This window comes from Podarcis pityusensis (assembly GCF_964106645.2).
Source record: "Podarcis pityusensis genome assembly, chromosome: 3".
Lineage (NCBI taxonomy): Eukaryota > Metazoa > Chordata > Lepidosauria > Squamata > Lacertidae > Podarcis > Podarcis pityusensis.
Window position 1 is genome coordinate 29,316,861 of NC_138026.1, and position 27,448 is coordinate 29,344,308.

At 43.5% G+C, this 27,448-nt stretch overlaps 2 protein-coding genes and 1 long non-coding RNA gene across 5 annotated transcripts; 2 read left to right on the top strand and 1 right to left on the bottom strand.

Moving 5' to 3' along the window:
- Positions 1-2,914: 2,914 nt before the first annotated feature.
- Positions 2,915-14,100, top strand: CIMIP5 (ciliary microtubule inner protein 5). 2 transcript variants are annotated; one of them, XM_080998483.1, is made up of 4 exons: positions 2,915-3,118; positions 7,618-7,782; positions 10,670-10,709; positions 11,818-14,100. In XM_080998483.1, the coding sequence occupies exons 1-4, from the start codon at positions 3,057-3,059 to the stop codon at positions 12,007-12,009; spliced, it is 459 nt and encodes a 152-aa protein (XP_080854609.1). In that variant the 5' UTR covers positions 2,915-3,056; the 3' UTR covers positions 12,010-14,100. The 2 variants fall into 2 exon arrangements, with proteins under 2 accessions (XP_080854609.1, XP_080854608.1); XM_080998482.1 differs by lacking the exon at positions 2,915-3,118 and having other exon boundaries at positions 6,949-7,782.
- A 1,751-nt stretch (positions 14,101-15,851) lies between these two features.
- LOC308473190 lies at positions 15,852-19,640 on the bottom strand. The gene is made up of 3 exons (XR_013983968.1): positions 19,522-19,640; positions 18,578-18,664; positions 15,852-17,852 (listed from the first exon to the last, which is right to left on the bottom strand). It is a non-coding gene; the product is annotated as an uncharacterized lncRNA (long non-coding RNA).
- A 78-nt stretch (positions 19,641-19,718) lies between these two features.
- SLC66A3 (solute carrier family 66 member 3) lies at positions 19,719-27,400 on the top strand (the record flags this gene model as incomplete). Of its 2 annotated transcripts, none has more annotated exons than XM_080998480.1 (7): positions 19,719-19,867; positions 21,116-21,198; positions 21,284-21,353; positions 22,157-22,214; positions 24,168-24,288; positions 24,812-24,853; positions 26,166-27,400. In XM_080998480.1, the coding sequence occupies 7 exons, from the start codon at positions 19,719-19,721 to the stop codon at positions 26,255-26,257; spliced, it is 615 nt and encodes a 204-aa protein (XP_080854606.1). In that variant the 3' UTR covers positions 26,258-27,400. The 2 variants fall into 2 exon arrangements, with proteins under 2 accessions (XP_080854606.1, XP_080854607.1); XM_080998481.1 differs by lacking the exon at positions 19,719-19,867 and adding an exon at positions 20,002-20,169.
- Between the last annotated feature and the right edge of the window lie 48 nt (positions 27,401-27,448).

Here is a 27,448-nt window from a genome sequence, read left to right on the forward strand (position 1 = left end):
AACAATGGCCTGCAAGGCCTTATAAAGACTTTTGAAATTCCCATTCTCTAGATCAGGACCACCCCCAGAAACATTATGCATACATCACAGAAGGGGTGTAACCTAAGACCACCCCTCAGATACATCCCCCTACATCACAGAAATTTAAATATTGTTTTTCTCCTGTTGTTGTTTATCTCCTGTCTAGCAGGTTACTTGATTGGATTTCCTGGGGAGCCTGGCCATTCTTTTGTAGTGGTAAAATACTTATTTCCTGGGCCAGGTCACAGGCTCACACCTTATTCAAACAGACATATCCTTGAGACAGGATTTGTGAGGAAAGAGACAATGGGGAGGCTTTTCCAGGATTTGGTCAGTTTAGGAATCAAAATGGTTCCAGATTGGTCTTCCTGTGTTGATCTATGTACGTGTGGTTATGAACGTTGCCATATATCTAAAACCATAAAATTCCTATCACACTGGCCACATGACCCGGAAGCTGTACGCTGGCTCCCTCGGCCAATAAAGCGAGATGAGCGCCGCAACCCAAGTTGGCCACAACTAGACCTAATGGTCAGGGGTCCCTTTACCTTTACAATCCAAACAATGGACTGGCTAGGGGTTGTTGCACAACTTTGCCTTCTATATTGCTTCTTTCCTACACTTTTTACACAGTGCAATGTCAACAATGAGCGATGTCTGTTTAGTCTGATTCACTGATATTCCTGCCTTTAAAAAAACTATAGAGTCCTCTCACTGCTCCTCTTGTTTCTAATGATAAGATCCTTGGAATAAGAATTCCTGTTTGTTCAGGTTTTTTTTAGTTTTTTTTGCAGAGGAGCTGAGGCCCCGATCCAACTCTTCTTATGCTTTGTTACATATGTCTAGCAGTCTGAGATGAAAACTGAACCTCTCCATTGACATCTGAGGATCTCAGGTTGGCTGGGGAATAGATGTGTCTCTTGGAAGTACATGCAAAGCACCTGTGCATATTGCTAAACAGAGCTAAAATAATTATAAAATTGCTTGTTGATATTTCTTCGTTCACTGGGCAAACATAACAGTGCAGAAGGAAAAAAGGGGGGGTGTTTTAGTAAAGGCGATGAGTTTAATTTGAACATAGATTCAAACCTTCATTGCTTTAGGGTGCCCTCTACTGACAACTACATTAACTTTAAAGGATTGATTAAAAAAACCAACAACTTTCAAATAGTTGTTGAAGTGAGGTTCACCCTCTAAAGGAACATTTTTTTTAAAAGCTCTTTTATGATTATGCTCAGCATTTTTTCCCCTCCCCTTGAAACACTGCTAATTTCCTAACTATCCTGTCAACAGTAATAGTGAGCAGCTGGATCCTGAGCACTATAGATTACGAGGAAGGTATTTCATAGGAAGAGCTGAGCTGCCAGCTTCTTTTGGCAAAGCAGCAGCAGAATTTCACCTGTCCAGCAGCTTAGTTTGCTGCCTTTGAAGAGCTTAGTAGTGGCAATGGATATGTGCCACCCCACTGAGAGTTATAGTACCCAGGAGATCACCGCCAGACAGATAATCCAGGCCAGAGGTTCCTTTCACTCTGTGGCAACCCAAATAGCTATTTCAGATCAGATCCAAAGCGGAAGACCTTATGATAGATAGCCCTGTCTCATTTCCCAAGGCTGCGAAGGTCACTGTTCTGCCTACTCTCAGAAAAGTATGTTTCCTTGTGACACTTCCATCACAGCAGACCTAAATCATAGGCTGTGTGCACATTACCTGCTTAAAAGGCAGCTGGGTTATTCTTTTTTTTGATCTGGATCAAACCAAGCCTTATGAGGAATGGTTGAAGGAGCTGGAAAAGAGGAGATATAATGTGATGTCACATGGAAGAGGGAACAAGCTTGATTTCTCCAGCTCTGGAGGGTAGGACTCGAACAGTTGGCTTCAAGTTACAGGAAAGGAGATTCTATCTAAACATTGGGGGGGGGGGGGACTTTCTGACAGTAAGAGCTGTTCAACAGTGGAAAGGACTCCCCCGGGAGGTTTTTAAGCAGACATTGGATGGACATCTGTCAGAGATGTTTTAGCTGAAATTCCTGCATTGCAGGGGGTCTGGACTTGAGGACCCTTGGGGCTGCTTCCAATTCTACAATTCTCTGATTCTGTGATCTATGATTCTATGAATGCTGATTTGTGGGTAAAACAGATCAACATGCAGCATTCCATCAGAAACAACAGGATAGGTACAGTTTGTGGCTAAAGACATGTACACAACGCTTTCCAAACCAGAAGTGAAAGCCCAATGGATGCAGAGCAAACAGGAACATGTATGATCAGCTTCTGGAGGCAAAGTGTGTTTCGATGCATCACAGGGGAAAGAGAGTTCCCCATGCCAACAAAGAACAAGTTCCCTTCTGGAGGGACAGGGCACTGCAGCAGATAAAGGAACAAATAGAGATATGCCTTTGAAGAGGAGTCAGTTACTTGGTTTTTTGTACACCTGGAGGGCCACCACAGGCTCCCCCATTCCCATGTTACAGTCAGCTCCCTCTGTGTGTGGAAGGGAGGACAACCAAGGCTTTGGCTCTGAGAGTGGGGTCCTCACCCTCCCTTCCATGAAGATTTTTCCAGTTTTAATTCACAAGCACGCAAGTTGTTACCTGCCCTATGAAGGAAAATATACAAGCACCAATAAATGTTTGACACGCAATCGCGAACTTCTTTTCTCTCTGAAGGATATTGCCCTGCAGATGGCAAAGCTCTGCTGTGAAAAGAGAGACGGCTTGTTGAGAAAGAGGCATAGCCCTAATTACAACCCATCTGTTGCCAAAGCAATCAGAAAAGGCACTTGCAAACCTTCTGCAAGTTCTTCAGCCAATGGGAATTTATTTGAACTGTAAATTGAAGCCAAAGTTGCCATGGTGCGCTCTTTTGCCAACAGGACAGTTGGCTTACGCTAGCAATATGTCCATGTGTATACTGTCAGTCACAAAGTTGAAATCAGACAAGCAAAGTAACTTGGCCTGAGTTACCTGCATTGCAGGGGGCTGAACTAGATTACCCTCAGGGTCCTTTCCAACTCTGCGATTCTGTGATTCACTATGGCTCTTCAAAGTCCTTTTTCTAAGAAAACGGGTTTGGAACGTCAGTTTCAACCAAGGAGGTATGTAGAACTGTGGATTTTGCAGAAATGTTGTTGGTGACGCTGCTAAAAAACGCACACACTGTGAGGTGATGTTCAAAGAAGTACGATGGAGCCTAGATCTTCTATTGTTAACCTTCCAGTTCTGGTGAAGAACTGGAACACATGTGGATGGTTCTCACAGTGAAGCTGTCAAAACCATCACCTCTTGAGGGGGTGTTTCTCAAATGTAGCTCATAGAATTTATTATTGCATGGATTTCTGCCATCTCATGGAGAATAACCATGCCCACATGGATATTCCTGGTGGCTACTGGCAGGGGTTTGGAGAGTCTCCAGCATTGTCCCATGCTGTATGTGCACTTTAGGTTCCAGCTCGCTGTTTCCACGCAGAATAGTGCCCCAAGTAAGGCTAACCTATGGATCCGCTTGGAATAAAAACTTATGACAGCGCAGCAACACAAAGAAGATTCAGGCTACAGCAAGCTAACAAAATTTTCTCTCAAAGAGGATTAAGTGAGCAGGTTTCACTCCCGATATTCCTGGTCTATTTGGAAGTGGAGATATGAATGGCATATTAGGGCTGTCTTCCGAGTTGCACTAAATGTGTTTTCCACATGAAGGCCACAAACATTGCCGGATCCCACAACTCCCACCAGTTCCCGTCAGATGATTTAGTAAGAGGTCAGGGATGAAGGGAGAGAAGCCCAGCAAGGCTTGGGAGAGCCACAAGTTAGCTACTACTTGCTATAGAGCTATTCCTGCCAAATTCAATGAGGCTACCACTGTAGAGGAAGTGCTCAGTGTTGTATTAATAGTAACAGAACAGGTAAAACAACTGGTAGAACAGTCCCCAAAGAATTAATGAATGTTAGAATGATGTTGGAATGAAGCTAAGGGGTTTTTAGTAGCAATGCTATAAGGAGTATGTAAAAATGGACTGCTAACAGATGAGAATATACAGTTATTATATATTAAGACAAAGATTTAAGATAAAAACAAAGAGGGAAAGGATTTGCTGAAGTTAACTTATTGAACTGGAATACAAAAAAGGGGAGGTATGAGGAGGTCAGGGAAACAAGTGAATGAAAGACAAGGTATGGAAAGATGGATTTGTTTTTAATTGTTCTTACTTTTTTGCATTTTGTATTCTCTTTTTTCTTTTTTTTATTCTTTTTCTTTTTTTCTTTTTTTTCCTTGTTCTTCTTATTATTATTGTAACTTCTTTTTTTATCTTTGAAACTTTAATAAATATCTTATAAAAAAAAAAGAACAGTCCCCAAAGAAGGCAGGACAAATTTCTGTTATGCAAAGTTTTGCTGACTGGTTGCCAAAGTAAAAGTGTGAGAATAATTTCCCCATTTAGACAGGTTTGACTTATAATTTGTGTTTTGAAGAGAAGAAAGCTTTTTCTTTTTTTGTTTTGTTTTAAAAATGGATTTATATATGCTTGCAAATGTTTTGTTCAGTTTCAATTTGCCATGGATAAGAAAGAGAAATCAAATCAGTGTGGTGGTGGCGACAGCTTTTTCCCATTGTATACTTTGCCCTAAAGGGACGCGGGTGGCGCTGTGGGTAAAACCTCAGTGCCTAGGACTTGCCGATCGCATGGTCGGCGGTTCGAATCCCCGCGGCGGGGTGAGCTCCCATCGTTCGGTCCCAGCTCCTGCCCACCTCGCAGTTCGAAAGCACCCTTAAGTGCAAGTAGATAAATAGGTACCGCTTTATAGCGGGAAGGTAAACGGCGTTCCGTGTGCTGCTCTGGTGCCGGTTCGCCAAAGCAGCTTCGTCACGCTGGCCACGTGACCCGGAAGTGTCTGCGGACAGCGCTGGCTCCCGGCCTATAGAGTGAGATGAGCACACAACCCTAGAGTCTGTCAAGACTGGCCCGTACGGGCAGGGGTACCTTTACCTTTTATACTTTGCCCTATAACACCCTCTTGTGGTTTATATTTGTTTTGTCAGATACATCCCCTCCTGCCTCAGTAAAATAACAGGAAACCATGCGAATTTCCATTCTGCTTTTGGTATTGGTCTTCACTGACCTTCTGAGGAACCGAGGTGCACTGTAAACGCAACATGCTATGTGCATTCATGCTTCTACTCATAAATTAGTTCCGTTCCGTTTAGTGGTTAACCAAAAAGGTTTTAAGCACTCATTCATAAATCACTGAAAACAAATATCGAAGCCATGATGTTCTTTCCTATAGGACCCATCCATCACCAGCCCTTTGCTGAACCACCTTTGCTGCACCAGAACTCATGCCAGTGTGGTGTAGTGGTTAAGAGCAGCAGACTCGTAATCTGGGGAACCGGGTTCGCATCTCTGCTCCTCCACATGCAGCTGCTGGGTGACCTTGGGCCAGTCACACTTCTCTGAAGTCTCTCAGCCTCACTCACCTTACAGAGTGTTTGTTGTGGGGGAGGAAGGGAAAGGAGAATATTAGCCGCTTTGAGACTCCTTCGGGTAGTGATAAAGCGGGATATCAAATCCAAACTCTTCTTCTTCTTCTTCTTATATGAAATCCCTGGTAGCTTCAAACAACAGCCATATAAGGACACTTCAGATTTAAAAGCAACGTACAGAAAGAAGCAAGGAGTTGAATTGGTGCTCCTATCCGGTCCCTTGCACCCTTGGCAATGAGATGTTGGCTGCTCAAAGCAGCACAGGAGTGGCTTGGGGGGTGGGCAAGCTCTCCTAGCCACTCTGAGCTAGAGTGGAGAGGCGCCATTTTTGTGCCCCCTCCTGGGCCTGCACCCTTGGTGAGGGTCAACCTAGCTAATCCCTAGGTACACCCCTGTAGAAGTGTTGGGGGAGCCATATTTTCAGATGCACTGTCCCTATGCCTTCAGCACCATCTGACCATGAAGAAATCTGGGCAGGTGAAACATCTCCTGGCATGAAGGCAGTGATGGGAAAGGTCTGACCTGCTTAACTGCTGTGCATAGGAGCTGGGCCAATAAAAATGGGCTGGAGGTTTACGTTGGGTTTATTCAATTTATACATTGCTTCCCACTAAAAATCTCCCACAGCAAATTACACCCAAAGTAAATCACACAATAAAAACCTGTGTAAGCATTATTTAAAAAATAGACTTTGCAGCACAATATCATATTGCTGTCCAAATGTCCCTGCGGGGGCGGGGGGTGGGAATAACTTTGGCAGACACCAAAATGATGGCAAGGTTAGGAATGTGCAGGACTCCCTAAGAAGAGCACAAACACAAGTAAAACTCACTCTTGTTCAACAAGATCTGATCTTGGTCAAAAAGTAAACACCTTTGCTCTGCATTAGCTTTGCTTTTTGCCTCCAAGAGAAGAGAGAGGGAAGCATCAAAGGCAAGGGGGATTTGCTATGTTTCGTTTCTTAGTTTGATCTTTCTACCTAGTACATCTTTTATACTAGAGGTGGGGAACCTGTGACCCAGATGTCATTGGTCTCCAGTTCCTAACTGCTCCAGTCAGGAAGGCCAATGTTCAGGGGTAATGGGAAGTTGAGAGTCCAACACACCTGCAGGGTCACAAGTTCCCCATCCTTGTTTTAGACAAAGCATTTAGCAGTTGCTCATCACCTTGTCCAAAAAGCAGCAACTATACAAATCTCACCTGCCCAAAGCAGAAGATAGTTTGTGCACATGTGTGACCCCAGGACTGATATTTTTGTTTCCAGCCAGGTCTTAAAATACATACCTTTGCAAAACAAACAGATAACAGAAGCAGAGGATTGAATACCACTACAGCTAAAAGGGAAATTCCTAACCCACAAATGTCTAGCCAAGCCCTCTAGCAGACAAAAGGTACATGCCCTTTTGTCTGTGGTGAATATTCATGACAAAGCCAGTCTGGTTTCCAATGGAGACAGTAAACACACTGGGAAAACCCAAGGCTCTTGGGGTGTTTGGTTTCAGCTGCACCACCAGAACAAAAGCTACCGTAGTACTAAGCTACAACAACAGGCTCTCCTTACACAATCAGTGGGCATTCTGGGGATTCCTGAAGCAATGAGGGCGTTAGAAAGGGCACATCAGTGTGGCTTGAGTTCCAGGAACAAAAGCTTGCTACGGACAGCTGATAACTCAGAGCTTCCAATAGCAGCATCTTTAGCTTAGAAAAATATTATCGTATGGAATCTTGCCTCCATGCAGTGCACAGTTTCAGCTTCGCAACACAACACTGTTAGGCCATCCAGTAAGTGTGCACAAACCCAAACAGGAAACCTGCAGAACCTCTTCAGACATGCTGCGTGCTGGACACCAGGGTTTCGATTTGTTTCGCTTACCTAATCAAATGCCTAAGGGAAAATGCTGGCTAAGGAAAACTGCGAATGTTTAGGGACTTGCTAGCACTTGCCCAAGCTTCTTGGGGGCTGGTGACCCAGTATTGCTTGGCAGAGAAAAGCTCATATAGGATGGGGAGCAGAGCAAATGGACTCAGGAGGACAACATCGGCGGGCTTCCGGTCACCGGCTACCAGCCCTGCAGATGTGAATTTAGCCTCATCCTCGTCTCCTTCGCTCAGCAGCAGCCAATCTGCAAGGACTCTACTGGCTACCACACAGAGCTCGGTGAAACAATCAAGCAAAAGCCGTGGTGGAGAGGAGCAAGAAGCCCTGAAAGCAGACCAGGTCCGGCAGGACACAGTCTGGAGAGAGTTTGTGGAGGCCGAAAGAAGAGCGACGAAATATTGGTGAGTAACCCAATATCATTCTTCCCGACAGAACTGTACTCCCAACTCATGTTTGACCACGGGTGGGCATCCTGGACTGCCACGACAGATGGGGAGTTCGTCCAGGCTTCGGCTCATCCCACGGCTTTCCCCTGGGGAAAACGCACCATTTGCCACTCAATCAGAACGAAACATCAATTGGTTTTTCTGCAGATTAATGTTTGTTCTGATTCAGCGGTAAACAGTGGGTTTTCCCCAGGGGAAAGTAGTAGGGACAAGGAAAAACACACTCAGAAAGCATGGGATAATTGGGAAATGTCTAGGACTCATGCTTTCTAGGCACAGGACAAGCAGAAGTGCGGATGGATCATGAGGCTGCAGTCCAGCCCCCCCTTTGTGCCAGGCCGGGGGGGGGGTTGGATTGGGCAGAGGTACCTCTTTGCCCAGTCCAGCCTGTCCGCTGGCCAGCGTGTCTGCAGATGTAGTGGTGGCGCAGCTGTTTTGTCACAGCCTCCCACTGCCCACCTGGACTGTCCTATATTACTCATTGGGACGCGGGTGGCGCTGTGGGTTAAACCACAAAGCCTAGGACTTGCCGATCAGAAGGTCGGCAATTCGAATCCCCGTGACGGGGTGAGCTCCCTACTGCCAACCTAGCAGTTCGAAAGCATGTCAAAGTGCAAGTAGATAAATAGGTACCACTCCGGCGGGAAGGTAAACGGCGTTTCCGTGCGCTGCTCTGGTTCGCCAGAAGCAGCTTAGTCATGCTGGCCACATGACCCGGAAGCTGTACGCCGGCTCCCTCGGCTAATAAAGCAAGATGAGCGCCGCAACCCCAGAGTCGTCCACGACTAGACCTAATGGTCAGGGGTCCCTTTACCTTACCTTTTATATTACTCATTGTGGGTGCCACTGTTATAATCTCCGTCTAGGTGCATTTGCCTATTGTCTTGTTTCTTAGGGCTGTTGCTTTGCACAAAACATCTTTGCAATGTATCTCTGTAAGAAAGAAGAAAAGCAAAGATAGGGGCCGAATGGTTGCATGCACTTTGCCTCATGTGAATAATATTTTCGTCTTTGGGGGAAATGCAGCACAGGAAAGGCCCTTTCATTTATATTGTGAGCACTCTGGTAGATGAGGCAAGGAGCTTCTTTTTTCCAACGGTATGTGTGCACCAGGGCCAGCAGGATTCTAGGGCTTCTCACACAATGGTAAATTCAATACGTATTCCATTTCATGGCAAATGAAAGCTCTCTGGGGAAAAAGAAACTTTCTTGTTTTGTAGGCTTTTAAGAACTGGGGCTACCGATTGCTCCAGCCACTCAAGCATTATGCCAATCCTGTGCTGCCTTTTAAAAAAAAATGCAGTAACAGCATCAGTAATAATAGCATGATAATAGTTTAATAGGACATAGGCATCTGGGCCAGTGGTTTTCCCACCCACCCCTCTTCAAACTCTGCTCTAATTGAAAGGTTTATCCCTGAAAGACAGTGTGACCACAATTACACACATGCTCCTGCAATATGAAGAAGGACATTGGGTGTATTCTAAGGCAGGAGAGGGTGGAAAGAAGATTGGGATCCATTAGGAGATGGATGGATGGTTTTGAAGTACGTAGCTCATCAAGCATTTCTGACCTCCTTGCTTTTTTTTTTAAACCAAGTGCAGCAGCAACAAAAGGGCTGCTCCCACAAACAAATTGGCTACCCGATTTGCATCAGTCAGATGTAAATGTGCACTTGTATAGCAGGTCATTCCACGTATGGTCCATGAGGTGCAACAGGCAACCAGCTCTGCCCCACGAACCACCATTTTGCACCTGGTTCTGGTTAGCAGACCTTGGGGTAGTAGTAAAAAAAAAAGCATATCACATAGGCATGCCTTCTAACCGCGCGTATCATAGAGTTAAGGTGAGCAGGTGCAAAAGATGGCAAGGATCCTGCACCTTTAATATATGTGTAGAAGAGGGAATTCCAGCAGGTGCAGCTTGCATGAGACCTGCTGAAATTCCATCTTCTACGCAACCATTAAAGCAGCAGGAGTTCTGTCCTCTTTTGCATCTGCCCACCCTAGATGTGTGCAGGTTTAGAACACATGGGGGCTGAGATGAGCAGTTTTCAATTCAAGAAGCCATTGGTTGGCCTCCTCTCAGCAGCCAGAAACATCATAGCCAGACACTGGAGAGACCTGTCAGGAGGAAGCATGGACCAATGGTACCAAATAGTATGGGAAACAGCCTTATTAGAAAAAACTAACCTATAAGCTGAAACTGACATGGGGACAAATGGAAGAAGACGCCTTCACCCCGGTATGGCTCCCCTTTATCACATACACAGCCCAACAAGACAACAACAAGAATGAAGACAGCACACGAATCAATATGGATAACCTGATTCAAAAACACCCACCCACCCCACTCACACATGAAAACAAAGTTCACCACAGCCAATCACAAACAAACAACCACACCCTAGGCCAACCCCAACCTCTCTCGCCACCAAAGAACACAAGCGAATAGCAAAGAGAACCTGCAAAAGCGACGCTCACACAAAACCCCACACAGACATTAAGTAAAATAGAAACATCGCCACCGGACCCCACCCCCACTCACCATGCCCCCCTCCACCTCTTCCCCCCTTTTCTTCCTAATGTAACACTAATGTCTCAACAAATGAAACTGATCTGTAGAAAATGTAACTTAGAAAAAGAGACATTGAACATACTTTTGTAAACAAAGAAATCTTTACTTAAAAATATGTTAAAAAAAGAAGCCGCCATTGGTTGGAGCCAGCCCTATAACTATATCTTTATTCTAGTCCTTTTAATGCCATCTTTAATTTCGGAACATCTGGCATTGCTATGCTTGGCTAACAAAACTAAAGCACTCTCTCTTTATTATTCCAAAGGTACCGGAACTGGAGTTTCTTAAAGGACTACGATCCATTGGTAAGTCAAAGGCGAACACCCTTGTTACAAAAGGGATGAGGAACTTCAGAGTGGTATAATTAAGGTATTCTTGCCTTAATTATGCTTGTTCGTTTCTGTCTTCTCCCCCCGCCACACACACACACACACACACACACACACACAACAATGGACCCTAGCAGGGGTCCACAAACTTTGGAAGTTTTTGGTAGCCAGGCAAACCTTTGCACACCAATGCTATTTCCCACAAAAGGTTGGGGAGTGCTATGTTCTCATGTTAAGCTTGGGAGATGCTCTGCCTAAGTGCTGGCAGAGGGCAGTATTAATGCCTCCTTCCCAGAAACATGCAGGGATTGCATGCTGAGCACAAGGTCTCAGAGATTTTCTTGCCCTTATCCATGCTTGGGTCATGGCTGGAGGAATCACCCAGATGTTTTGTTAGCTTATAGTTCCCAGTCTCCCATCCAAGGGAGATAGGAGGCTGCTTTATAAAATGACAGACCTACTTAACTTCAGCAGAAAAAAAACTGCCTACAAGTCTCTATCACTGAGCAATTCTCCTTTCTCTTAAAAAGAGTTTGTTTTACTCTTGTTTGTCTAGGTTTCTTAATTCATACTCATTTTAAATATTATTCAAATTCTATGCAAGGTGCCTTGCTGTCAGAAGAACATCAAAATCTCACTGCTTTCGGAGATGAGGCTGATGAGATTTCTCCACCCTTCTTCCAAGCACAAAAAAGATATGACTGCAAAGGGAGAATTGTGGTCACGCTTAAGAGGGTGCTACCAATTCTCTCCTTTTCAGCATGGTGACACTAGGTGACTGGCAGGTGAGGGGCCCCACTCACATCTGTTCATGTGGCCTGCAGGATGGTGGGGGCAGAAGGAAGAGAATTCTAGATCTGGACCACTAGCTGAATCCAGTTGCCCACCCTTGCCTTACAGAGACTTCTGGGAACTGTAGTACTGCAGGATATAGACGCCACGTTAACAGTTATCCAATTTTAGTTCATATGTTGAAAACCGGTCTGTAAATACTTGGAAATAAAGGAAGTAAATGCAGTATTTACAGAAGCATTTTCTGTTTGTTTGAGGCAAGCTCACATAACTTGACGTTTCTTTTACCCAGGGCAGGCTAAAAGAACATGAGCAGCTTCCTGAATACATGTCAGTTTTCTCAGACAAAATTCCCAACACCAGCGGACATGTTATTGGCAGCAGAATGAACACAGATCTCGGCAAAACACTAGTAAAAATGGATTACTTCCTCAACTATGGCAGAAGAAAAAATAAACTTGGACAGGAACTCCAGGCTTCCTAGAATCAGAAAAAAGAATTCTACTTCCCTCTTTTAAAAGAGGAACTACTGCTCTAACTACAACCACCTACAACCAAAAACAATAACATGCTTTCTCTCTCTATATATATGCCATGTTTCCAAAGGCTAGTTGAAATTCTATCCAAATAAGGCATTTAGTGATTTCAAAGTGGACACCTGAGAACATACGGACCACATTTAATATTTTTAGTTTCAACGTTTTAATAAGTTTATGGAGCTGAATCACATTCCAAAAGCTTATTCTGTGCTGAGTTATGTTAGAGAACCAAGAGGTCTATCTTTACCAAATCTGTAATATTTTGGCAGCTTATATTTGCTCTACGAAAAACTAAGAGCCGTCTACATTATCTGCCCACAGGCAGTTGCCATCATTATATTATATTCATTGCATCAAAGAGAACCAAAATAACTTTCACAGTGATATAGTGACCTGTGAAAGGACATGCAATTTAACAGCTATGCAAGTGAGAAATGATTTCATTCAAGGTTACAGTTTGTTCCAAATTTGACCTTGCATTCTGCCTAAGTTGTTGTGGGGAACAGAAAGCAGTCATGACCTCCTAGCAGACAGTGCTGGCCAGAAGGCTGGCTGGCAGCTTCTGAGCAGATTGTTAACAAAGCAATTTGCAACGATTTTGTACAAGATCTTCAGAGCAGGGAGAACCAAAGCTGTCCTTTCCCGATGTTTGCTGGACCGCAAATCCCATCAGCCCCAGGCAGCAAGAATAATGGGAGCTGGAGTCAAGCATCATTTGTAGGGGACCCTGATCTAGAGTCCTAGGACATTATTTGAAGGTCCATGAGGCCACCGCTTTGCTGAAGGTAAGCGGATCTGGATCAGCTCAATGCCTGGATGGGAGACTGACTGGGAAATAAGAGTCATGGAAGATTGGCTGTACAATGAAGGGTGAGTTTCTCTCAAATGAAGACTGCATGGATTGCTTCTACGTATCTGCAGCCTTCAGCACCTATTGACTACAACTTCTCTTTACCCTATAGTTATAGCTCCTTTATGAACTATCACCAGTTCACCATCTTTCTTAAGCAAAGTGGTCCAGAACATTACATAGCAAAGATCTGGTGGTGCCAAACAGGGGGTGCTTTGAGTGTACAAAGGCAATCCCTCTCACTGAGAAAAAGTTTCAGGACAGGTCTGTGGATGGCCATACCCAATCAAAGACTAGGATAGTCCCTGTTGTGTCCAGTGCTGGAAGTGGGTGTTTAAGATTGAGCTGAAGGCCTGATGTGCAATGGCAGAAGAAACTGACCTGTTGTCCAGATAAGGACAGAAAGTGAAGATCCTGGAATTGATAATGTCAAATTAAGGAGCTTAAGAACTCTGCCCTAAGCAACTTAAAGGAAGCTGTGTTGGTCTATGAAGTGGGTGGGGGAATAATACACCATCTTGAAAATGAATCTAAAAGCTGGCCTTATAGCTATAAAACCCAACTTAACTTCTTGTACTTTTTTATTTCTCCTCATCCCTGTCCTGCACTTTGTGTAACGTCTTGACAGATGAAGAGTTCAGGAGAACTTGAAAGCTTGCCGCTATGTTACGGCATTTTGGTTGGTCCCAATGAAGGTAACGCCCAACTGTGGGTTTTGAATTCCATTCTCATTCATCCACTTCTGTTCACACACATGAAAAAGAAGCCTGGGATTCCCTCCCGCCCCAAGTATCTAATTGCTGGTAAACTACACAAATTATTGCCTAGGAAACTACTGGAAAGCAGAGGAAAATAGAGTGTCCTAAGGGATCGTTCGGCAGAGGCTTTACGTCCTCCCAGTCCCAGCTAACTAAACTGATTGGACCCACTTGGAAAGAATTGCCACTGGCTTCCTGTTGCTGGAGCCCTTTTGTGGGAACAAATTGTCCCTTATTTAAAATGCTTTTTAAAAGCACACATTTACAGCTGGTCATGTACACTACAGCTGATAGAATTCAGCATGCGACGGACCATACTTGTCAAAAGAGTAATAGTACAAGAGTGAATCATTCAATTCAAGCATCTACATTTGCAATATGTTGGAAATCCTGGAAACCAGCATTGAAATAAATTTTTCCAGCATCAACTGGCTCTGCCTTCTCTTTATCACTTTGCTGTGGGGTGCAAACCACTTTCCAGTTGCACCCGTGTTGATCACATCACTGGCCTGCGAAGCCAAGTACTGCCTACCTGACTAAGGGTAGCTCTCCAATCTTGGGGGAAATGCCTTTCGCAGCCCTGATAAGCCCTATTACCTGGGATCCTTGTAAGGGATATGACAGCGGTTGAACCCGTGACTGAAGCTCTGTGCCTCTTATAATGGCTTAATCCCTTTCTGCCAGCCAGGATCTCAGAAAACCCTGAAAACAGTTTTCTATTGGACTCGAAGGCTTGGTGAGACTGTGTGAAGAAAAAGAACAACACACTTTGGAGGATACGTTATGGTGATGTTTTCTTCCTGACTAATTGAATACAGAATAAATAACACTTTGTTCACAATCCTAAAACCACTTAAGGTAACCACAGAATTCAGTGATGTTGCTACTGAATGCAGAGACTACAACACAAAATACTTAGCGACCTGCAGATGGCACTCAAGGCTGACTTATTTAAAAATGTAGAGATTTTCTATGTTAAATCGTTTTTATTAATTTTCCAATAAAAAACATCCAGTTAACATATCAACTCATAATCCAATTAAAATAAAAAAACTAAAATAAAAAAGACCAAATTATCATCCAAATTATAATTATAAATTTTTCGGGACTTCCCATAGTCTGGACCTTGAAGCATATCTCCAAATCTTGATCCTGCCTCTCCTTTCCATGCAACACATAGGTAGCAATATAGAGAATGTTCAGGATTTTATTTCTGTTTTCATCTTATAGTCCGGAGGAAATCAATTGTGCTGATAGGTCTTTGAACCTAATCACCTTTGATAACAACACTACTTACTATTTCTGTTCAGTGAACAGGTGCCAAGAAGCATCAAACAAAATTATTCAGAACGTTCTTCTAAGTACCTTTTGGTTCTTCTCCCAACCCCCAAAATAATTTAAAGAGCAATCCTATATGTGACTTCTCAGAAATGAGTCCCACTGAATGGGGTTTACTCCCAGGTAGACAGGCACAGAACTGCACCCTTAGGCACATTTATAGAGTCAGTTTTTGTTAATCTGCGGTTGAATTCGCACCTCTGCACCCCAGTGGGTAAAGCATAACCAGTAACAAGGACCATGAGCTCAAGACTGTAGTTGAAATTAATTGATGGGTTTTCTGACAAAATACAAAACCATCAAATAAATAACAGCACGAACCTGTATTGCCTGTTTCCTACACAGTGAGCTTCCTTGACTGGTTTTCCAATATGCTTCTGTGCTATCATAATTTAAGTTCAAGCTGTTATTTGTTTGATAATTTTGCATTTTTCACTGTATGTCCAAAAACCCATCAATTCATTTCAATATCAATTTATTATGTCAGGCAACAACTCTCCCCCCCCCCCCATGGCGCTTGGGCTACGCTAGCTAGAGCTGATGGGTCACAGGGTCCCCCACCACTATTGTAAATTTTTGCATGTCTCCTCTTAGTCATCTTTTTCCTAAACTACAAAAAACGGGGCTTCCAACTCTCCCTCATAAGGAAAACAGTTCAGCCTTTGGGTTTCCCTTTTCTGTTAAACTGGGGAAGGTTTTTTATTTCCTTGTTATGGATTAGCAGTCCCTGACCCCTTAAAATACAAAACAATAACCCCCAAACAAACCATCCAAACAACCAACAAACCAAGAGTCATGTTAAGTTGTGGGTGAACATATCAGATGACACAGCGATTCTTCAAACAGCTCTTTTTTATTCACAGGCCAGAACAGAACTGAACTGAAGGGTTCAGCCAGCCTGCTTATATAGTGCTCCACTAGAACGCAACAGTAACCATTTTCTGTAACTATCCAATCACTGAACCTCACTTTCAATCCCTTATTTGCATATGTGGACCTGAGTGAAAACTATCTATAGTATCCCCCTGCTGGCCCAGAGTGAGAACTTCAGTACATAACAAGTCAGCCACAGGTGGATCTTGCTAGCCTGTTCAGATACAAAATAAGCTATGGAATACGAAGTTGTTAATTTCTTTAGGAAAATAAATGTGACACGTTGGTTATAATTACTGTGCTACACAGGCTGAGGACTGTTCTTGGTAATCTTCCGGAGACAAATGTAAGTGTACCGAACTATTCCATCAGTTATTGGTTTAGGCATTTTTTTAAAAAAAGAATAATTTCATTTTAAGTACACTACAGACATGCTCACGCAAGCAGGCAATATAAAGCTTGTGGAGAAAGAACAGACTAATCTGAATGAAGATATTTTCGTTCAAAGGATATAGCTCTTAGCTGTAAAGTATTGCGTGGGGGAATCAACAGAAGCAGGAATTGAAGATTAAATGATGCTAAGGAAAAGCTTTCGCTGCTCTAGCTTTTGAATTACATATAATGTTAGCAGTAATCCCGTTCTGTGACTAATGTGCTTTTAAGTACTGCTGGCTAAAGATAAGCAAGGAAGGAAAAAAGCACAGAGCACTACCACTGTGCACGTATAGTAAAGGCAACAATCTGTGTGTATTGTTTTCCTCAATTGCTATTTGGCCAGTCAAGCTGGGGCTCTGGACCTCACATGGCTTGTGAGTTGCAAGCTGCTGCGTCTTCTTCTTCTTTGGCGATCACTCTTAGCCGAGTAAGATTGTCTTCCATGAATATGGTCTTAACAGTGAGTCCGTAAGTGACTGTGGAGGCCAATTCTGGATCCGTACATCCTTCCACAGTGGTGACATAGGTTTCCAGGCAGGAGTTGATCATGGTGAGGGTTTGCCAAACGTGCCTTCCTCTTAGCTCATTTCTCCTTTTCGTCCTGAGTTTGTGCTTCTTCAAAGTCCACAACACCTTTTGGTAGAGGTTCTTCTCCAATTGGAGCGCTTGCAGGCCAATGTTTCCCAGTTGTCGGTATTTATACTACATTTTTAAAGATTTGCCTTGAGAGCACCTTTGGAAGATAATAATCAGGCATCTAAACAACATGACCTGCCCAACAAAGTTGATGTTGAAGAATCATTGCTTCAACACTGGCAATCTTTGCTGAACTAGCACATTAGAAACCTGGATGCAGCAGACAGCCATTTGCAATCAAAGGTGACATCAGGCTGCCCTTCCATTTCATTAAACACATCCATGTCCCACTAGCTGGTTTAGCAAACATATGTAATCTAAAGCCAAATCTTAAGTTTCAAGCCAAGCAAAACGAGATGGGGTAATTGAAACTATGGGAACATCATAACCGTGAGTGCTCAGAAGTCCACTAAATTCAATGGGGCTTACTTACAGATCAAGCAGGGTTAGGATCTACAGCCAGATTTGGGGAAAGTGCAGGGCTTAAGTGGGGGCAGTGCAGAGTCACACAATCCTTAGGTTTTGAATTCCAGTCCTAGTACGAGCAAATAAGGGTGGGCTTCTAAGCAAGTGAAGACTACCGTTCTCTCAACCAGCCTCCCCATGTTTTCCTGAACGTTCCAAACCAGACAGTGAGGATTCCAGACATACTTGAGTCCCAATAAAGCTATGGCATGTCATTGCAAATGGGAATGTGTCTGGACTGTACTCTAGGGTTGCCAAATAACAAGGTGAAAATACAAGCCCAGTATATTCCCATCTCCAACAGCAAGGGGGAAGAACCTGTGACTTTTCAGATGTGCTGGTCTATGATTCCTACCATCCTTGACCACGGGCTGTGCTGAGTGGGGCTGATGGGAGTTGTAGTCCACCAACATCTGAAGAACCACAGGATTACCTGGGACACAAATCAGAGATAGCCAATGTGGCACTCTCTGCAGCATTTTTTTGGCCTACAACCCCCATAATTCCTGACCATTAGCTAAGCTGGCTGGCAATGATGGTAGCTGGAGTTCAGCAATATATGGGGGGCCACCCCACTGGCTATCTGACAGAGAGCATTAGGTGGAAGCCCTTCACAGTGCAAAAATATAAAACACTGTAAGCTAGCATATACTCATCAAGCTGTTGTTAAACGCTTGAGCTTACAGTGACTAGCTGAGTACTCAGTGTTTCTCCTCAGACTTGAGTTGTCTGATCCTATGCAACAACATGCTCATTTGGGGATTTGAACCCTGAACTCCCAGGTCCTAGTCCGGCACTCTAACCACTACACCACACTGACCTCTTAGAGCACTTCTGCTATGGGCAGCTATATAAATTAAGTAGGTAAATAAATGTGAGAAAAGCAAAATGTCACTTAGAGAAGGATCTGAAATATTTTCCTTGAAGCTTGAATTTGTTTTATTCTGGTTTGATTTATTTGAAGTTTTAATCTGTTGTAAACCACTTTGAGATTATTTCTTTAAAATATAAAGTGGTATAGAAATGAAATTATTACTATAATGAATAATAATAATTATGAATAATAATAATAATAATAAATGCACATAATAGGCTTGCAACCCAAGTCTGCAACCCCATGCACACTTTCCAAAGCAGTAAGATCACACTGGGACTTACCTCTGCATAAACATACAAATAATTCTGCAAGTTGTGCGTAACTTCCAAAGTTGCCTTATTTTTCCCCCTCTAGAACTCCTCTGCTGACTGGCGAAAAAGAAATTCAACAGGTGCAGCCTAACAGGACAATTGGAAAAACATAACCGGTTGGATATTTGTTTTGCCGTGAAACACATAAGGGGGGGGGGGACCACGCCCTACCTGTGAGGTGGGGGAAGGAGTACAGTGGTACCTCAGGTTACATATGCTTCAGGTTACAGACTCCGCTAACCCAGAAATAGTGCTTCAGGTTAAGAACTTTGCTTCAGGATGAGGACAGAAATTGTGCTCCGGCGGCGCGGCGGCAGTGGGAGCCCCCATTAGCTAAAGTGTGCTTCAGTTTCAGGTTAAGAACGGACCTCCGGAACGAAGTAAGTACTTAACCCGAGGTACCACTGTAATGCAACTGAAAGAGGGTAAGCCCTGCTTTGCATCAGGTGATGCTGACAACAGTTGTTCCCAGTGCTTTTCTTTATAACGGTACTAAGAACGAACCGCTTTTCTTTTGCAACCATTTTCCTCCGCCACGCACGGCGCTTTGATCAAGCACGGGCACCTCATTAAAACAACAACAAAATGGACTTAAAAAAAAAATAAAACTCACTGGGTTTTGCCAACTGAATAACAAACAGCCTGCTTTTTTGTGGCAGGGCGATGCGAAGGAGTTAACTCGTGAGGCTTCCCCCCCCCTCCTCTCCTATTGTGGGCGCGGCCTTTGAATCTCGGAATAGGATTTTTCGTTTCCATCTGCGCCCTCGCCAGAAATCATTAAAAACAAAAACTAGCTCTCGGGGGGAGGGGTAGATACACTACTACTGCACTACTATCAGTACAACAACTACCACTAGTAATAAGAGTGAGGGGGAAAGGGGTGTGAGTGTGCGTGAGAGGAATAACCATAATACCTTTTTGCAATCCGCGCGCGCCATGCAAGCGGAGAAACAGGCGCCCACGGCGCGCCGCCTTTCCCCCCATCTCTCCTCCCACTGGGCGTTTTCCTCCCCTCGCTCCAGGGCGGCGGAAGCAGGAGGGAGACGAGCAGGCCGCCGGGGCTGCTGCATCAGCAGCATCTTTTGGGGGGCGGAGGAAAGGGGGCATCGCCATGGGGCCGGAGTCGCTGCTGCTGGACGTGGCCAACTGGAGCACGATCCTGGTTTGCGGGGTGCTCAAAGTGCCGCAGGGAGCCGCCTTGCTGGCTGCCAAGTCCGCCCGGGGGGTCAGCCTGGAAAGTTTGGTGCTGGAGCTGAGTGGGCAAGTAAAGGGATCTTTTTAAATTCTGGGCTTCGTTTTTCTCTTGGGTTTCGGAGGAGGGAGAACTCCCGTTTCTTTCTTGAGAGTTTCCTGGCGCCAAAGCACGCGAGGTCTTTCCCAACTTAGTGTTGGGAGTGGGAAAGCACTCTGAACACGCCCAGAGGCAAGGCACTCCCCGTTATGTTTTCATTTCCTGAGCTGCTTTCAACTCAAGTTGGCATAGGTCGGGTTCCCGGGCGGGTCTCGCCTTCAGGCGCTGTCTGCTCTCAGGATTACTCAACTGCATTCTTGGATTTCACGGGGTGAGACTAGATGACCGTTGGGGAACCCTTCCAACTCCACAATTCTATGATTGCTGTATCATGTGTGGCCTGCCTCCTACCAGATGATTCAAAAGTTCCAGGGCTGAGCCCGTTTTTGAAAACGGAAGAGAAATGTGAGCCTTGGCTCCTGTTTTCAAAAGACGTAAACATAGCTTTAATTTGCATGATGGCCCCCAAACGGCTTTTCTTTTCTTTTCTTTTCTTTTCTTTTCCCTTCTTTGGGCAACTTTGAAAAAATAAATAAATGAAGTAACAAGTAGTATCGTTGAGCATATGCAGATTTCATTCCCTGTATCGCAGACTGGCTCCAGGTAGCTTCTTCTATGCAGAATGGGTTGAGCTCCCTGGAGCGGAAGGTTTGATTTTCCCACAAGCCCTAATGTATGTATTTTATGTACGGTATTTAAAAGATATGGTCTGTTTTATTAAATCTCTTCTTTTAAGGTTGGGTGGGTACTTCTAAGGTTGTTTTGCACAGAATAGTCACCTTATTCCAGTGCTGTGGACTTTACAACCACAGCCCTGCTAATAAAACACAGAAAGCAAAAACAGCAATAATAAATCATTAGCTGTGTGTGTGTACACACTGTACCTATTAACCACATGCGAAACATTCTTCTCAAAGAATTCTGGGCGCTGTAGTTTCAGGGTTGCTGGGAAATAGAACTCTGAAGGTTGGACTACAGTGCCCAGAATTCTTTGAGGGAACGAATGTGCTTTAAAGGTATAGCTTGTACCACGCAGCCCTTCTGTGCTCCAGTGCAGTTGCGCTTCGTAACCCACAGATATTACTAGGTTTATTCATGCCCTGTGTTATTAAGGGCTAAGTCATGTCTTGCCCTCTGTAACTGACCCCTATCAGAGGTGGATTTAGGAGATCACGAGCAGTTAAGGTGCAAAGTGAAATTGTACCTTTCCCTTTCAGCTTCCTCGTATGCCTGCGGTATATGAGTTACTACAATTATCCTCTGCCGACGTATATAGAATATCCTATCATCATTGTGCAAGGTAGTACATTGCTCCCACCCACCAATATTGCAGCATCATTTGTTTCTCTCGCTCACGATCAACGTTTTCGTTTGTTGTGTTTCAGATGTCATTCTTTTGCTATTTGTTCTTCATTACGGTGGCAAAATGAAGCATGCTTTGCCTTACACAGCCATGTATCCTTTTAACTATCTGTTTGCTCATTTCCATTTATATAGCATTTCTGCCGGTTCTTTTTGTATTCCATCTTCTTGAATGAAACAACTATTTTCCAGCACACATTCCTGATTTGATGTGCACATTTTCCAGGATCTTATTCAGGTGTTTTCTGGTGGATTAAGGTGCAAAATTTGCAATTGATTCACTGTAATGGAATATAAGGACTTTGTGGGAAAAGTTCAGGTCCATCATGAACAGCCTTTCTTTTAACTCCTGGGATTCTTTTATTTTTAGCTTATGTGCCGTGCTTATAATTAAAATCAAAACTCTGTACCAGGGTAGAGCAACCTGTATACATTGCACATAAGAATATTTACATAATTTGCTTATTTTGCATAAGGGGTAATTAAACCCCATCCCCTCAAATGAGCACCCTATCCAAATTCCCCTCTGGGTTCTGGCATGATGAGGCACTGCCTATCTTTTACAGCATGATCTCCATCCTTTTTGGGCCTATGGGCACATTGGAATTTTGAGTGTGTTTTGGGGACCAGCGCAAAATGGCTGCCTGGGAGGCGTAGCTCACAAGATGGCTGCCAGAGAGTGGTGTATCCAACCACAAAATTTACAGCCTTGGGGCTAGAAACCCTATGTGGTGATTTTTACAGGCTACCTTTGCAATTTAGTAATTCCTTAATTGGCTTTTAATTCATTCCTTAAGCTACCTTGAGAAGATAGGGTGTAAATGCATTTAACCCAGTGAACTACCAAGTGTCCACCTGATTGCCATCATCCTTATGCAACTTAACCTCAAGATTAGATTTGTGGCAGGATGGTACATGCTAACCCTGCAGAAATGGATAGTGGACCTGGCTATGGTAAGTAGTTGGAAGGAACGCACCTATTGCCTGGTTTGCACATCACGGTAAGCCAAACTTTGGCTCACCCAGATTGCGTGAATGCGCAGGCTTCCAGAGGAAAGCTTGCAGCCACTTTTGACTTTTTTAAATCCTGCACCACACTGAGCTAACCCAGGTTGGTTAAGCTCTTTCCTTACTGACCACAAGCTGAATAATAAACAGTGGCTACAGTTCATGGTTAGCAAGGAAAGAGCTGGAACATAAGCCCAGGTTCGGATGACACACTAAGCCAAAGCATGGCACAGCTCAGTGTGGCAGGAAGTAAAAAGAACAGGGAGGGGCAAAGTAGCTTTGAATTTCTTGCTGCCAGCCCACAAGCTTCTCATGGGCCAGTTGAGTCATAAGCTTGGCATGCACATCATGCTCAGCAAAGTCTCTTTTGTTTAATGCAGTGCTTCCCAAACTTGGGTCTCCAGCTGTTTTTGGACTACAACTCCCATCATCCCTAGCTAGCAAGACCAGTGGTCAGGGATGATGGGAATTGTAGTGTGAAAACAGACCCCAAATTTGGGAAACAGTTGTTGAATGGTTCCAGTTCTTGGTGTAAAGTTTTCATGTGTACTGTGGGAAGGTGGTGGATTGGAAAGCCAGAACCCAGTGACCTGGCTGTTGAATGCACCATTATCTTCTCTTCCCCCCCACTTCACCTGGATTAAGATATACCGTATTTTTCCATCTATAAGACTTCCCCATGTATAAGATGCCCCCTATTTTGGCGGACTCAAAAATACACAGTCCACCCTCAGCAATATCCATATATAAGATGTCCCTTAATTTTTGACATTATTTTTTAGGGAAAAAACCTAAATGGGAAAATATGGTATATTATAAAACATTTATGCATATTTCTTGTTAAAATTAACTACTCTTCCTGTGGTCACCTGAGGACTAGTGTTTTAAACTGAGCCCCAAGGAGTGTGGAATTAAAAGTGTGTGTGCTTACTAGAGAATAGGCCTCCCATGAGTCAGAAAGGTAAAGGGACCCCTGACTGTTAGGTCCAGTTGCGGACGACTCTGGGGTTGCGGCACTCATCTCGCTTTATTGGCCGAGGGAGCCGGCGTACAGCTTCCGGGTCATGTGGCCAGCATGACTAAGCCACTTCTGGCAAACCAGAGAAGCGCATGGAAACGCCGTTTACCTTCCCACCAGAGCGGTACCTATTTATCTACTTGTACTTTGACATGCTTCTGAACTGCTAGGTTGGCAGGAGCTGGGACCGAGCAACAGGAGCTCACCCCGTCGCAGGGATTTGAATCGCCAACCTTCTGATCGGCAAGCCCTAGGCTCTGTGGTTTAACCCACAGCGCCACCAGCGTCAGATACTTCTCCCCAATTGCTGGGCATTGCTGCAGTGTTTCTTACTCCTGAAAATCACTCATAGGCTCATTCTCCTGCTGCTTATGGAAAATGAGGAGGAGCTTAAGTGGTTAATGACAAGTGAAACATTTGCTGAGCCAAGCCTTTTAAACAAATTCTTTGTTCAATTTCTTGCCTCTATGAGTGTTGAAAGAGCCATTCAGATTGCAGCTGGCTTTCCTAAATTACAATTTTTGATTTTAAATAAAGAGAGCTGAATCTGTACTACTACAAAGTTATAGGTAGACTTCACAAGATTGGAGAGGGGCTGAGATTGACTTTGTTTGTATTTTAAATGTTTGGGATTAAGCAAAATATTCACTCCTAGGTTTGCAATCCTAGCCCCATTTACCTGGGAGTTAGCACCACTGAATTCAGTACAACTTACTTCTGAGTAGACGTGGTTGCGATTGAGCTGTCAAGTCTTCAGAAGAAGTTCAGAGTAGATTTAAATCTCAGCTCAAAACTCTCCAAAGCAGCTGATTTATCCTGAATTGGGGCAGTTTTCCACCACACCCACTACTTCCCACTCTATCCCTTTTTCTTCCCTGCAGAACTTAAGCACTGTAATCAGCGCTGCAAGTAAACTTGTGCAGCTTCAATATCTTTGGCGGACGAGAGATTCTGGGCAAGTGAGTGCCACGACTTGGAGTCTAGCCACATATACCTGTGCAAGTAAGCAGCTTCTCAAACTTTTAGCTTCGTTTACTAAATACAAATAAAGCAAGCATGCTTAAATTTGATGGCTCTCTAGAGCCACCAGCATCAGAACATTTTCTAATGCAAATTACCCTGTGCAAACTCCCGCTTTAGTCCCTGCATCCCCGAAAACACACATCCTTGTTTTGATGGGAGCAGCTCATGCCTGAAATAGAATTGCCTCCCCAAAAAAGCACTGGAAATTCTGCTGGGAGTGGTGTAGAAACTACACACAGTGAACGAAGTTTACTTAAACGGGCTGGATGTGCTTGCAGTTTTAATCTGAAACAAAATTTTGAATCGCACATGGAAGGAGAAACATCAGAGGAATGCAGAATTATCAGCGAAACATCTTGCGTAGGGGGTAAAAGTGGTTCTAAACGGAGCCATTTCACTTATCTTGGGGAAACCACAGGTTTCAAAAGGCCAGTATATTTGCTTGACGACTCTCCCCTTTTGCCTGTTTAAAGTGTGCTAATATGCTCTCTTTCAATTGCAGCCAGAATATTTACAACAGTAATGACAACAAAGGATGTTACAGGTAATATTGTAATGCCGGGTGATTTGTGTGTGTGTGTCAATTTAAAATTGGTTTCGCTGAGAACAATAAAATAAGGGGTCCTTAACTGGTTAGCAAATACACTGACACATTTCCACCAATAGCAGTAGTGCAGATGGTTTTATGCTACCTGGTTACATAATTTTTGTTTCACTGGCATATAATAAAGCAAAGACATGGTTTTTTTTGGGGGGGGACACAGACTCTTGCAAATATCTGGTTTATGCTGTATCTCTTTAGGGGGAAATGCTTGAATTGTTTTCGACAAGTCAGTCTCTTCAGACCTGTTCTTTGCATTTTAAACGAAAGGATTAGAAGCATCTACTGTGGGAATTTGACTTAAAATCCTCTGCATATAAATTCTGCAATTCAAGTGATTTATATTAATATTGTACTTTCAATATTGATATTGACAAGGCAGGTGGAAATGTACATTCCAATCAATCTGCCACTTTGCAGGCATGCTTTGCATCCAGCAGTGCATCTCACAACCGGCACTGCGCATTATGTTGCAGTTAAGGGGATCTGTAGACAGAAGTCGCCTTCCGTGTGTGAATTTTGCCTTGTGGGATGCATGCAAATTAACACAGTTGTCAGGTATTTCAGTAGCTACTGTGAGGTCAGCTTGGCATAGCTGTGATTATACCTGGAAGTTTCTTTTAGCTTCTGGGCTCAAATATTGGCCTTTTAAAACCTTAAAGCGGGGGTAGTTAACCTGCAGACCTATGTTGCTGAATTAAAACCCGCATCAATCCCAGCCTTTATGGCCCGTGGTCAGGGTAATGATGGGAGTCGTAATTCAGCAGCTTCGAGAAGGCCATGTATTAGCCACACCTGCCCTTAAATGCTTTGGGGCCAGGCTATATGAAAGACTACCATTTCCCAGGATTGAAGAATTAGCATTCAAAGCCTTGCACTCTGGTCCGCAAGTAAAAGTGGTTAGGTTAGCATCAAGGACAGGGCCTTCTCCATGGTGGCTCTTTATTTCTGGAATGCCCTCTACAGGGAAAATTGTATGGCACAGACCTTTAAGAAAATGCTTTGGGGCTTTAAAAAATATTGTGTGTTGTTGTTTTTAGAACTGTTTTCTGTAACTGTTTTTAATACTGACAGTTTTTACTGCTATAAATCATAGAATGTTAATGTTGTCTTCTACTGATCGATCGTAACCTGTATCGAGAGTGTGTATCCTACGAGAGACTAACTAGAAATATATTAAATATAGTAAATTAAGTTACAGTAAAATGGAGAAAAACAAAGCAATTTTTAACTAAACACTTCCCCCCTCCCACAGTTTTGGTCCGTTTCATAGTCATGATGGCTCTGAATATATGGGTCACAGCAACTATACTGCAGTACAGGAAGCCAGCAAAGAAGAGTGATTAAGATGACGTTCTATTTTGAGTGGTCTGGACCGAAAGAAAGAATGAAACCAATATATGAGATGGTAAATTAGGACCAAAGTTACCACCAAGCTTCAGTAAATCAGCAATCCATTTAATGGGAAACTGCTGATGTTTCACATACTAAAGGAAGTTGCCACTATGAATTCAATAAAAGTTTTGATATTTGTTGGCATGCATACACTTTGATGTATTTTATAAGAAAATTTTAATGGATTGCCGAATGTGTGCCCATATACAATTATTGAAATACTAAAGCAACTTCTTATGCCTCTCACTCTCCCATCAAATATCTGTTGCCCAACTTAAATGCAGCTGTGGTGTCCCTTTTTGTCAAATTCTAGTTACGTATGATACAAGCATTGTTCCAGGGTATGAGGTTGTAGCACCCTCAAATGTATAAGTTGCTCTTGCATCAGCCCCTTACCATAAAACTTGGTTTTATAGCCGAAGCTTCTGTTTCTTTCTCACACACAACTGGACTCTTAACTCCTCTACTTGCTCAGTAAACCTATTGATCCTGCCTGCTGCATAGTAAGTTGGTTCTCAAGTTTCATGGACTGCAATAATAGTTTAGAATAGCTAAGTTTCTTTGGATTGGGGTCTTATTTTTTTACACATCCAACTTCCTATTGGTTAGCTGGTTCTCAATATCTAATGGGTGCCTGTAAAAGAAACAACAGCCTACATGAATGCTGTAAGCATTTCCAAAATAACTGCAAGAATGGGTTTGTTTTGGTTGAAATACACATTAAACTCCAGGAATATAAACCCCAATTATAAACTTGCCTAAGCTGGGAAAAACAGCTGCTTAGGCTGGCTACCTAGGATTCAGTGGCATTTTTGAAGGACAGGTAGAAAAGAGCGGCAATGCTTTGTCACAGTTCAGAAAGCATAAATATACAATCCTTTATTTTGAAAGGCACTTTCGGAAATGCTTCCAAATATGTGAAAGCAAGCAGCCATTGTCTACTTCCCTGTGGAGCAAGGAAAACGCAAAAATGGTGTTTTGAGCTGAATCTGTACAATGCAAATCTATACACGCTTTTTGAGCAAGCCAAGCCATGAAAACTTTGTAAGATTAGAACCTATTTTAAGTCAATAAAAGCTTTATATTAAAACACAATGCTTCTTACATGCTTTAAATCTATGCTTGGGGAAAATAAACCTTCTA

Coding starts and splice junctions, on each gene's coding strand:
- CIMIP5 (XM_080998482.1), top strand. CDS start 7,421: ATGTTTAGGGACTTGCTAGCACTTGCCCAAGCTTCTTGGGGGCTGGTG. Junction 7,783..10,669: donor AGAAGAGCGACGAAATATTG/GTGAGTAACCCA, acceptor ATTATTCCAAAG/GTACCGGAACTGGAGTTTCT. Junction 10,710..11,817: donor TAAAGGACTACGATCCATTG/GTAAGTCAAAGG, acceptor TCTTTTACCCAG/GGCAGGCTAAAAGAACATGA.